Here is a 13,438-nt window from a genome sequence, read left to right as displayed (position 1 = left end):
AAAAAGACAGTAGACGTAGAAAACAAGTAGCAAATTAGCAAACGTAAACCTACCATGTCAATAATTACATTCAGTGTGAATGTCTAAACATGCCAAACAAAAGGCAAAGATTGTTGATAAGAAAGAGATCCAACTATCTGTGTGCAAGAGACACGCTTAAATTAAAAACACAAATAGGTTGAAAGAAAAAGGGTAGGAAAAGATAAATCATGCAAACAGTGACCATAAGAGAGGTGAAGTGGTTTTATTAAATATCAGACAAAATAGATGTGGAGACAAGAGAATTACCAGGGACTAAGATGTTTTATAATGATGAGAGGATCAATACAAAGAAAGATATAATAATTATAAATGTATATGCTCTAATAACAGCTTCAAAACATATGAAGCAAAGTCTGATTGAATTGAAATAATAGATAATACAGTAATAATAAATGGAGGCTTCAATACCCCATTCTTGATAATTAATAGAAAATCAGCAAGGATATAGAGAAGACTTGAACAACATTATCAAACAACTCTGACGTATATAGAACAATGATTGCAGAATACAGTCTTATCACATGCACATGGAACATTCTCCATGATAGATCATTTGCTATGCCATAAAACAACTTTCAGTATTTAAAAGGATTGAAATTATACAGCATACTCTGACCATAACAACTTTTTATTAGAAATCATCAACAGAAAGAGATCTGGTGAATCCATACCAGATATATGGAAATTAAACAACACACTTCTAAATAACCTGAGTCAAAGAAGAAATGCCAAGAGAAGCCAGAAATTGTTTTTAATGGAATGAAAACAAACACATGTTATATCAAAATTTATAGGATGCAACTACATCAGTTCTTGGGGAAAATTTATGGCTTTAGACATCTGTATAGGAAAAGAACTGTCTCAAATAAAAATCTCACCTTGTAACTGAGGAAGTTAGAAAAAGAAACTGTAAAAAGCAAAATAAATCCAAAGCAAGCAGAAGAAAGAAAGCAAGCAGAAATCAATGAAAGAGAAAATCTTCATTGGATAGAAGAGAAAAATAAGAGAAAAATTAAATCACAAGTTGGTTCTTTGAAAAGATCAGCAAAATTGGGAAAACTTTAGTGACTTCAAAATGAATATGAAGGCTTCCCTGGTGGCGCAGTGGTTGAGAGTCCGCCTGCCGATGCAGGGGACATGGGTTCGTGCCCTGGTCCTGGAAGATCCCACATGCCGCGGAGCGGCTGGGCCTGTGAGCCATGGCCACTGGGCCTGCGCGTCCGGAGCCTGTGCTCCGCAATGGGAGAGGCCACAACAGTGTGAGGCCCGTGTACCGCAAAAAAAAAAGAATATGAAAAGGCAAGGGACCTAGAGTATCCAAAACAATTTTGAAAGAGAACAAAGAAGGAGTACTTACACTCCCAATTTCCAGTCAGTATAAAGCTACAGTAACTACTTAATTACTGTGGTATTATAGCAAAGATAAGCAATATAGATCAATGGAATGGAATTGAGAGTTCAGAAATAAACTCTTACATTTATGGTCAATGGATTTTCCATAAAGGTGCCAAGATAATTCAATGATGAAAAAATAATCTTTTCAACAAATGGTGCTGGGGAGGGAGGAGATATGGGAGCACACGTGTATGTATGGCTGATTCACTTTGTTATAGAAGAGAAACTAGCACACCATTGTAAAGCAATTATACTCCAATAAGGATGTTAAAAAAAAAAATGGTGCTGGGAAAATCAAATATTTACATGCTAAAACCAAAATAAACTGAGACCTTTAATTCATATCATATGCAAAAACTAACTCAAAATAGCTCATAAACCTATATGTGGGAGCTAAAACTGTAAAATCGTAGGAAAAATATTGGAGAAAATCTTCATGACCTTGGGTTAGGAAAAGAATTATTAGGTATGACACCAAAACATGATCCATTAAAGAAAAAAAAATGATAAAGTGGGCTTCATTAAAATTAAAAACTTTTGCACTTCAAAAGATACCAGTAAAAGAATGAAAAGACAAGCCACAGACTGGGACAAAATATATGCACATCATGCAACTGATAAAAGATTTGTTTTCAGAATGTGTAAAGAACCTTTTAACTCAGTAAGCAAACAGCTCAGTATAAAAATGGGCAAAGATTCACCAAGGAGGCTTTATAAATGGCTGAGAAGTATATGAAAAGATGCTCACCATCACTAGTCATTAGGGAATATAAATTAAAACCATAATAAGATACCTCTAATACCCACTAGAAGGGCTGTAATAAAAAAGACAGTATCAATTATCGATGAGGGTGTAGAGAAACTGGAATTCTCATACGTTGCTGGCGGGAACGTAAAATGGTACAGATACTTTAGAAAAGTTTGGTAGTTTCTTAAAAAGCTAAACATAAACTTAACACAAGACCCACCAGTCCCACTCCTAGGAATGTCCTTAAGAGAAATGAAAATATGTGTCTGCAGGAAGTCATATATACTATTAATTATAGCCGCAACCTGGAAAGTCCATATGTCCATTAACTGGTGAATATATTAACAAGATGTGTTATATCCAAATAGTGGAATGCTGTTCAGAAGTAAAAAGGAACAGACTGTTGATACGTGCTACAACACGGATGAATCTCAAAAACATTATGCTAAGTGAAAGAAGGCAGCTGCAAAAGACAACATATTTTTATGATTTCATTTATACAAAATATCCAGAAAGGGCAAGTTTATAGAGATAGAAAACAAATCAGTGGTTGCCTAGGGCTGGAGATGGAAATGCAGATTAACTGCAAACAGGATGAGGAAACTTTTTAGGATGATCAAAGTGTTCTAAAACTGGATTGTGGTGAAAGTTGCACAACTCTTTAAATTTACTAAGAATCATTAAGTTGTATACTTACAGCAGATACATTTTATGCTATATAAATTATCCCTCAGTAAAGCTGTTAAAACAAAAATTGGGGGATACATGAATGTCTTAACACATTCTTTCAGTATGCCCAGGGTTGTCTATAATTGTATATGACTACTTTTATTTTCCCACACTTAACAGTCCTATTGCGTGTAACATTTATTAACTTATTTTATACCTGATTCCTATTAGTGAAGAAGTCGAAACACATTTCACTCATTGTATCAAATTGTCCCATGTGAGTCAGCTATTTCAAAGAAAGCAATTCTGGAATATGAATTGGCTTATTCAGACCTCAGGTAAAGTTTAGACCTGGTGCATATATAATTCACTAGGGGTTGAAAGACTTATTGCGCCTCCCAAACTTTCTCATCATGAAAGGAGTAACTGGATCTCTCAGAATTTGGTGAAATATCTAATTAATGTCATAATTGTACTTTTGGAATAGGAAATTGATAGGTGTAACTATCCTATTGTACTATATGAGGATGAGAAACAAAGTGAGTTACTCAAGGTCATATTTCAAATCAGTTGAAAAGTCATAAACTCAGATATGTTCCCCACCACCCCACAGCTAGATTTCCCTTTCAAGGAAATATAGTCAGTTAAGTCCATTTGTTACTGGGGTTGAATTTAGAAGTTCTTTCCTTTCATATATTTTTCTTTTCCTTTGATTCTTTAGTTGGATTCCCACTATTCACTAAATCCTTCTTTTTTAGCTCTTACAGTTCAACCCTGTGGAGCGTCTTGGTGCAGGAGTTGCTGGTGTTGAAGATATCAAATCTCATCCATTTTTTACCCCTGTGGATTGGGCAGAACTAATGAGATGAACATAATGCAGGGTTCTCTGCACACGTTCTGATCTTCTCTGTGACAGGCGTCTCCAGCACAGAGGTAGCTCTGCCTTACACTCAGTTATGGGGCACCAAGCATTGGGATGAAGATCTTTAGAGGAAATGGAGAAAGAAAAAGCCTGAGAGAGAACAATTCCTTTACAGTTTCTGTCTGGACAAGATATTGGCTACATTTGCAAGGGGCTGTTATGTACAAACCTTTAACTGAGGTGTGATCTTTATTTTATCTGCACTTAGTGTTGCAGGTGAGTTGTAAACCCAACTAAAAGAGGAATGCCCTTCAAGACCTTCCTCTGATATGAAGCTCCAAGTGTAGAATGAAGTGTTACTTGAAAGGAGGACCTTTACATGGCAGCTGACAGTGCTTTCTGCTAACCAGGATTGGTTTAATATGATCAAATTAATATTTGCTGAATAATATACTAAAAGTGCTTCATGAATAATGTCATCTGTGGAGCTTAAAAAGTGAGAAAAAAAGAAAATACACGTCATGTCTGATAGGAAAACTGAACCACAATGCTATATAATTAATGTATGTCGAATATGGTCCCATAGTCATTCTTTCGGAAGTCCACGTGAGAAGAAAACACTTCATGTTGTCAACTGTGTACTTTGTTGGTTGGTACTGCTAACAGAAGGGTTCATATGAACACTCTCTCTTTCGCTCTCTCTCTTCATGTTTATTTTTTCACTTTCTACACCCTTTGTCTATTCTCTCATGTTCTGTTCTTCCTACCCCTATTAATACATATGCAACAAAAAAGGGAAGGGAGTATTTATTTCCCCAAATTGTATCAACTTAATAAGAACTAAAGAATCATGTGAAATAAATGTAGTAAAAATTTAAATCTCTCTTTCATTTAATTGCTTAAGATTTTTTTTCTTTTATTTCCAAAGGCCTCTCTTCCTTTCATTTTGGAATGTTAACAATTTCTGCTTCTTATTATGCTTGACTTCATTTTAGTTTTATGGCTTAGTATCCTAAGAACCAAAAGATCTCATCTAAATGGGATTGAATGGCAATCCTGTTTTATAATGTATTGACAGGATTTCCAGATTTGACCTCCAAATCTACTTGACGTCGTGTAGAAAGAACATGAGTATTTATACATCTCCAAACATTTGTATTCATTATTTCCTTCTGTTGCTAAGATAGTTCCTGTAGTCATGCATTGTTTACAACAATTTACAAAATTTTAAGTTAATGTCTGTTCTTTAAACTTTATCCAAAGAAGAAAGAATAAGTCACCATTTTCAAGTTAGGAGCCACAACATAATGAAAGTTTTCTGTATGTTTTAATTCTTTGTATTTTTGAGATCTGTGTGAGAGCCTATCCCTACTCCAAGAGCATCTGTACAGCTTCCAGCTGCCATTGGCCAGGTCTGCCCATCAAATTAAATGGAAGCAGAAAATGCTTTAGTGACACAAAGGAAATGTGCAAGCATTTTTGCTTTTTCTATTATCCTACTCCCCCATTTTCCTTTTTGGTCCCCTTATAACCTGAAACCCAGCTGAAGTGCTGCAACAACACTGGGATGGGGAGCAGGTCAGCAGGATCATAGCTCAGTCAAGATGACATCACTCCCTGGAACTGGATTTCAACTCACCAGCCCCCTGGCCTCATAACAGGAACTTATGCAGGTGAGACACAAGAATGACTTCCTGTGTAGGACTAGTAGGAAATCTGTAAGTAGTTAGAACTGGCCATTACAGAGCTTCCTTCCAGAAGTGCCCTATGACATGAAAGTAGGACTTCACGGCTAAGGTGAAGCTCCCAGCCCTACCACATGATTTGGGTCCCTTGGATTCAAAGGACAGCGTTAACAGATGGTTGCTGTGTTAGTGTGTTGACAGAATTCCACTGCTTCAGTTTCTCTCTCTCTCTCTCTCTCTCTCTCTCTCTCTCTCTCTCTCTGTGTGTTTGGAATTGTGCTTAATGTAAATACATCATTCATAATCATGGTAGACATGAATTATATTAGTATTAGTATATTAGGTATTAGTATATTATTATATTAGTATATTAGGATAAGTAGCTTTGGGGTGATGGACCCAAGTCTGTTTTTACTTTTTTTTTTTTAAAAAAAAGCTTTTCCTTTTTTACAATAATTAATTAATTTTTGGCTGCACTGGGCAGTTTTCATTGCTGCAAGTGGGCTTTCTCTAGTTGAGAGCACAGTCTCAGTAGTTGTGGCACATGGGCCCAGTTGCTCCACGGCATGTGGGATCTTCCTGGACCAGGGCTCGAACCCATGTCTTCTGCGTTGGCAGGTGGACTCTCAACCACTACGCCACCAGGGAAGCCCCTAGTCTATTTTTACTTGATGATGTATATTAGAAATATCAAAATCAGAGAAGAACTTACCACTTAGTATTTCTCATTTGATTTTTTACACTTGTTTTTATTTTTTTCTCATCTGATTTTTTTTATTGTAGTAAAATTTACATAACATAAAATTTACCATTTTAACCACTTTTAAGTATACAATTCAGTGGCATTAAGTATGTTCACATTTTTCCCCAACTATTACCACTATGCATTTCAGAACTTTGTAATCATCCCAGACTGAAACTCTTCACCCATTAAACAATAACCTCCCATTCTTCCTCCCCACAGCCCCTAGTAACCACTCTTCTACTTTCTGTATGAATTTGACTCTTCTTGGTCTCTCACAGAAGTGGAATCATATAATATCTGTTCTTTTATGTCTGGCTTATTTTACTTGGTATAAGGTTTTCAAGGTTCAGCCATACTGTAGCCTATATCAGAATTTCATTCCTTTTTAAGGCTGAATAATATTCCATTGTATGTGTATATCACATTTTGTTTAGCCATTCATCTGTCAGTGGACATTTGGGCATTTCTACCTTTTGGCTGTCATAAACAGTGTCCTTAAGAGCACTGATGTTCAAACATCTGTTTGAGTCCTTGCTCTCTTTTGATTTTATACTTTTATATGAAAGTACCGGTGTCCTTGACTGTTATGTTACTATGTTCTTTATAGGAGAGCTTTACCAGTGGGTTGCCAATAACTTGGTGTAATGCCACCTATCTTCAGACAAGGCATGAAAATCTACCATTTCCGTTTCACAGAAGGGTAAGATGAGCTTCCTAAGAGTAAAAAAGAATGCCGTGATTCTAGCAGTTTGTTTTAACTATGATATGAGTTAATACTTTTTTGGAACGTATATCTTTTCAACTTACTTGTTGTAATAACTGACCTCTTGTTAATATATTTAAACCTGCCTTTTAAACCTTTTTAAACAGCTGTATTTCCTGTTGTGTTTTGACCCTCAGGCTTTTCCTACCCTATCCTATGTCAGAGTCACTGTGAACCAAGATTGAGTTTGGCTTTTATATAGTGCATTTAATGAAGAATTTAAAATCTATAAATAATATTCATCCTGTGACCAGGATGTTAGGGCCCTATATGCCTTAGTTGAATTCACTTGTTCATAATTTATGACTCTAGAGAGAAATCTGACTATAGCTCTGAAAGGTTCTTTGCCTCTCAGGGGGCCCTTCCTAGCATCTTTATTGGACTCACTTAGGGATTACTTTATAGCAAAGGCCAAGGCATAAGAAGCATCATCTTTCTTCTTAGAGTAGTTGATTTAGCCTTTGGTATTTCTAAATGCTCTGGGTAATGAATGAAGCCTCATATTTCAAGTTCTTTCTTCGAGGATTGTGGAATATAATAGAAAGTCTTAGAGTAGTATCTGGTCTTGTCTCTGTAACTAGCTAACCTTTTCTTTTAACTTTAATCAAATAACAATATTCTAGACCTGTTCCCTCACCTATAGAATGAAAAGGTAGTTGAGTTCTAAGCTTCCCAAGTATACGGCGGCCTTTCTCTTTTTCAGAGTGAACTAATTTGATAAACCAACATTGTAAAAATAGAAGGTTAATGAAAATCTTAAATTGATACTTAACTGTTTTCTTATAATGTTTTTTTAGTAATCCCAGATACTTGGGTTACTGCCATTTACCCACTCAGTAGCATAGCCCTTAGTGGTTATGTGGCTATAAAAATTAAAAATAGATTGAAATATTAAAAGGCTATTTCTCAGTCAGCTCTACGCTGGAAAAGGAGAGTTGAAAGTCCAGTTAGAAGTACACAGAGGTGAAAGGAGGGTAGGACACACCTACATTTATTCACTTCTTAGACCTTTCTCAACAACCGTGGTGGTTTTCCTACCCCCATTGCCCTCATCTATCATATTTTATGTGTTTATTTGACTCAATTCTTGGGCAGGCATAATCAGAGTACAAAATTGATACTTTCTGTTCCTATTTAATGTAGAACATTAACCTCTACCAGTCTAGGTAATTTGGACTTTTGAGTATTTGATGTCTACTCAGCTCATTTTAAGGATTTCATATTAAGTCCTCATGTGGAAGGGTTACTAAATGGCAAAAGCTGTGAATTCAGCTCTTTCTAAGTAAAGTTGTAAACATAGTAGCTGTAGGGAAATGGGAAGCAAAGTACTACAGGTTTTTGTGACTTGGCATCACTTAATCTCTCAAGGACAGTAAATAGGAAACCGGAGAACAAGTTTCCTTTTTTAGGAAGATTTACAATAGTGGTGATATGTAGTCAGATGGCATAGCATTGCATTTTTTGTCCCTATCACATGACTTCTTCCCTTGATCCAGGGATCTATCTCAAGGAGAAACAGCAGCAGAGAAAATGTGTGGAGGTGTAAGAGAGAAAGTGACTTGAGTGTTACTCTAGGAAAGTGAAGCAAGGTACTCGTCAGGCATGTTGGCCCAGGTATCTGGAGCAATAGAGAGCGTGTTTTTTTGAGCTAGATTTAAAGTGCTATTCTTTGATCTTCCCCCAGCAAGAGTTAGGCAGAAACTGAAATTGTTCCTCCTATCCCACGACAAAAGATGCTGAACTAACTTTTTGGAAAGGATTAAGTGACATGCTTATCCAGAGTTGGTTCTAACTCTGCTTTCTTGCAGAAGACAGCTGGTGAGTGTCTACGAAGAGCTGCTTTCATTTCTTTGGGCAGGAAAACCTCTTATTGAATGGGGTAAGGAAGAATGGCAAATGAACCAGCTTTTAGTCACACTTAGAGATGTTGGCATCCTGCTTTTGTAAGTCTCAAAAAATTTTCATATCAAAAAGGTAACTCTTCTGGGAATGTTGATCAAATTCCTCCTAAAGCTAATCCACAAGGCAGGAGTTTGACCAGCCCCACCCAAAGAGGCAAATGTCAAAGGGGATTTGACAAATGTAAAGAGATTTGAGTCTGTTTCAGTGCCCAAATAATGACTGCAGTGTGATGTTGCCCTTATCATATGGGAGACAGACATGAAATTGACTCAGTTGTGACATAGATAGAAAATAAGAAGAAAAGGAGGTGTAGTGTTGGCAAAACAAAAAATCTATACAACTATTCAGTCTGGGTTGTTCTGGAAAGAAAATGTGTTAGATGTTTGAAGGATCTGTCTTCAGCAAAAACATTCTAAATGCTTAAGAAAACTATAAAACTGAACACGTCCCCTCCCTATGCTCTCCTACTCTTTTTTCATTCTTCTCCATCTTCCTCTCTTCATGGCCTCTTCATCTACCCACCCTGCCTCCTATGGGTTTCTCTGGTCACTGAACAAAAGACATGGTACCTGTCTTCAAGGATCTTATAAAACTCAGGGGAAATAAAGCATAAATAATAAGTAGGGCAGAATGTTGTGTTACAGGGTACAAATAGAGTATGGTGAGCATACAGAGGAGAAATCCGAGGAACTGCAGGAAGGCTTCCTGTATTGGAACAAAACTTTGACCTTTGAATGGTATTTTTAAACATAAGGACTTTTGTTTTTTCCAGATTTTGTTTGGGAAGAAGGAAAGTTTCCAGTGGAACAAAAAACAGTTGTATACAAAGGCATGGAGCTGGAAAAACATAAAGCTGCGCGTGTTGTGTTTGGGCCGGTGTGTAGGCATATGAATTTGAAGGGTGGGTTGGGGCCAGATTAAATGCCACGTGGACATTTGGACTTCGTTCTCTAAGTTGTAGGGGACTTTAGAGAGATGACATTATTGCAGGCTGCTGTTAAAAAGGTAACTTTAGGGTTAGAATGGAGAATAATATTGGAGAGAAAGTGATAAGAGACAGAGAGATCAGTTAGGAGTCACTGCAGAAATTCAGGCAAGAGATAAGGTCCTAAGTTCAGGAGATAGAATACAAAAGAGGGGTACATGACCGTCCTCTCATCCATGTCTCTCAGGTGTAGAGTTTCCCTATCAAATATTTGCTTTCCTTTTTTTATGAAGCCAGTTTATACTAGGAGATACCGATTTGTTGTTTGTAAAATCACCCCCAAGGAATCACCAGAGAGACAAATCAGGAGAGCTTCTACACTTTTTCCGCATTGGTTGATAATGGTGTTTACTATTCTGAGCTTAAAACCCCTGGGTCCCATCTCACCTTCTTTCATCATTTTGTGATACTTCTTCCCACCTTTTAAATAGTTGGTCTTGCTTTCTATTTGGATGGTGTTCTGCTCTTGCTCTTAGATGGTGTCCTGTCAGGTGATTGCTCTCTGCTCTGACCTACCTTTAGCTTAGCTTAGTGGTCCTCAAAAAAAACAATTCCAATCTGGGTCAAGGAAATACAGCGATTTTCACTTTTCCTGTGGCTTTAAGTTTGAAATTACTCCCCCCCCAAAAAAGTTTTAGGGAAATGAAAAAAAGGGGTTCCCAAACCATCAGCATTAGCATCACCTGGGAACTTGTTAGAAAAGCGTATTCTTGAACTCTGTTCCAAATCTACTGAATCAGAATTCTGGGGGCTGGCACAGCAATCTCTTTGATTTAGCAAGCCCTTCCAGTTGATTCTGATGCATGATCAAGTTTGAGAACCACTGCCTTAGTTTAACGTCTGTTTATTGCCTCTGCTTTGTATGAACATAAACATCCTTCCCCGTGGTGTGTGATTTGAGTTTGAAGACACTTCCCAACACTTAGCATATTTCCCAGAAGGCTGGCCCAAGCAGTTTTTGCCTCAATGGGAACAGATGACCAGAGAAGATAGATAATGAGGACAATAAGGAGGAAGGGAAAAGGCAAGGGGAATAGCCAGTTGGGTAAAGAAAACATCAGGGGAGGGGGCAAAAGGAGGCATACATGGTGGGGAGTGATTCTGTCCCCGCAAAGAGACGCAGCCACTTCCGTCATAGTTACTAGATTCAAATGACTCATCCATTTAGAAGTAGGATAAGCATTATAATTCTTTTGATTACTTGTTGTATACTGCTGGGTTGTTTGCTCATTCTTAAGCAGAGCCACAGTGGAAATTTAGTGTTTAGTCCCTGCGTTGTTCAAAAGCTGAATGTAAAGAATCTAAACCAAGTTTGAGAAAGATGCCAGAATGTTCTCATCTCATTCTGAAGGGTAACAGAGCAGCTCAGTGTTCTCTTTAGAACTGAGGGACTTAGCTTGGGATGCTTTCTCGGTAGACTTGGTTTTGCCTGTTGAAAATGGGCACCAAGCTTCACAGGAGTAAAGTAAAATGTATGAAATGTTCCCTGAAGGCTTTGTGTGTGTGTGTGAGGGGGCGGGTGGTGAGGGGAATGTGGGTGACCCACTATTTTCCTATTTTTCACTTTAAATTAAGGCTCTTTTGTTTATAAGGTACCAAGTTTATTAGATGAGATGATTAATAAAGTATATTTTGACCAAATATATATTAACCTCTCATGAGCATCTGCAAGATGTTTAGGTAATTTCATGTTTTCAGTAGGTGGGGTTTCAGTGTTGGCACTGGCTTCACGTGTCTCTGTGTTCTTGCTATGCCTAGACTCAGTAGTAATGTGCTATCCTTAAAAATGACACTATTTCCTTCTCTTTTTTTGTTGTTATATATTTTATTTTATTTTATCATCTTTATTGGAGTATAATTGCTTTACAATGTGGTGTTAGTTTCTGCTGTATAACAAAGTGAATCAGCTGTACATATACATACATCCCCATATCTCCTCCCTCTTGCGTCTCCCTCCCACCCTCCCTATCCCCCAAAATGACACTATTTCTTAAGCCGCCATTGATAGGACATGCTTTGCACAATTCTTTTTCCTGGTAGACAGAGTTTCCCCCAACACCTGCTTGTCCCCGCTGATTATGAGCAGAGGCGCACCACGCAATTCTGGTTAGGGAATACAGTATCTGGTGAACAGAAAAAAGCCCCTGTGCCCCTAAGAGAAGCAACCCTGCTGCTGGTAAGCGTCCTCTGGGGCTGTTTCCCCCAGTCCTCTGGCCGCAGAGGCCGGACTCTTCCCACCGTGTCATCACTCTCTCGTTCGCTTGCTCCTCTAACCTGTGTTTCAAGTGTAAGGCCCTGAGCAGCTCCCGACAAGCGTGATGTGGGTAAAGGGGGTGCTGGATAGAATCTGGTAGTTTGAGAAAGAAGAACTGCTGCCTGCTTTTTATTCTCTCACCTCTCACTTCAAACCCTAAACTTTCCTCATTCAACTCACCCCTCTGGGTCATACCTCCACCTAACCTGACTCCAGCAGGACCTGAAAGTTCACTCAGGCTCGTATTACCTTAGCATCAAAGGCCACTTCAAGGCAAAGGGCTTGTTTGTGCCTGCACCTTGTTCTTGTGGTCAAAACACGCCCCCCCCATCACACCTTTCTTGATAGTAAGGATCCCCTGAAGATTGCCAGTCTGGATCTCGCCCTGGCCATTTCTTTGGCCTTTGTGACGCTCATCAGTCTTGGCACTCAGAAGGCAGAAAGCGACAGCCATCCTGACGTTGCCACTCTCTATCCCTCTGCTGCAGATTGAAGCCCTGTCCGGCAGCTTATTTCCTCTGTGGGCTGTCGTGGTGTGAGGGAGCCGAGGGGAGAGCGGTGGCTGCCCGCTGCAGCTGTCTCCTTTAGAATCAGCCACCCCCATTCCCCAGGTGCCAAAATAGCTCGCCGGGTTTAGAATGCTCCCCGTCTCTACCTCTCCCGCCCATGGCAGCGTTGGTAGCAGCTTTCCAACGAGTCTTTTGTTGTGGAAGCTCTAAACCCATGGTAGGGAAATTACCAAGAGACTCTTCCACAGCCTGCCCTCCCTCCCCTTGCTCCGTCTCTTTCTTCCCTTCCTTTGTCTCCTTCCGTAGCTGGGGTCAGAATCCCTAGCCAGACTGAGAGCATGGTTGCGATTCCAGGACCCAGATGCCAATGTGTGGCAGCATCTGGCTTCTTGGCAAGCGTTGCCGGCAGTTGTGCTGGCTGCTTCTAGGCCTGTCATGTGGCTGAGCCCGCTAATGGGGGCCCTGTCACAAAACAGAGTTTCTTTGAGAATATGGTTTCAACCAAGGAGCCCACCGGAAAACAATGAACTGCACTGAGAGGACATGAATTATTGGGCAGGGTGACTGCAGACTAGAGCTTTGATGCTGATCCTGGACCTGTTTTGCAAAAATCCCTGTTTCATGTTGTTGGAGTCTGCTCCTCCTGTAACCTTACCTTCTTGTGCTGTTAGTGTTTTAGGTGCCTTAAGGCATGGAGCTCCTTGAAAGAGAAACACAAATCACTGAAAAATGTTGAGATAAAATCCTGCTCCTCAGAGGCGCCTGTTTGGCACGGTGAGCGCATGATAACAGCTTGCTTTAGAAAGGTGACATTTCTGCTGAAGGCTGAATAATAAAACATGCATTTTAAAAACTCAGCTCTTCCCTGTCTTCTGACGG

The 13,438-nt window shown here is 39.0% G+C and overlaps 1 protein-coding gene across 3 annotated transcripts in view; it reads left to right on the top strand.

Moving 5' to 3' along the window:
- RPS6KC1 (ribosomal protein S6 kinase C1) overlaps positions 1–4,592 on the top strand; it is a 232,740-nt gene extending 228,148 nt beyond the window's left edge. For all 3 annotated transcript variants that reach the window (XM_032637882.1, XM_032637891.1, XM_032637899.1), the window contains one exon: positions 3,613–4,592. In XM_032637882.1, coding sequence (XP_032493773.1) covers positions 3,613–3,723 — 111 coding nt within the window. In that variant the 3' untranslated portion in view covers positions 3,724–4,592. The remainder of the gene's footprint in view (positions 1–3,612) is intronic.
- Positions 4,593–13,438: the final 8,846 nt, after the last annotated feature.

The sequence above is a fragment of the Phocoena sinus genome, chromosome 1 (assembly GCF_008692025.1).
Source record: "Phocoena sinus isolate mPhoSin1 chromosome 1, mPhoSin1.pri, whole genome shotgun sequence".
Classification (NCBI taxonomy): domain Eukaryota; kingdom Metazoa; phylum Chordata; class Mammalia; order Artiodactyla; family Phocoenidae; genus Phocoena; species Phocoena sinus.
This window is presented reverse-complemented; position numbering and strand designations above follow the sequence as displayed.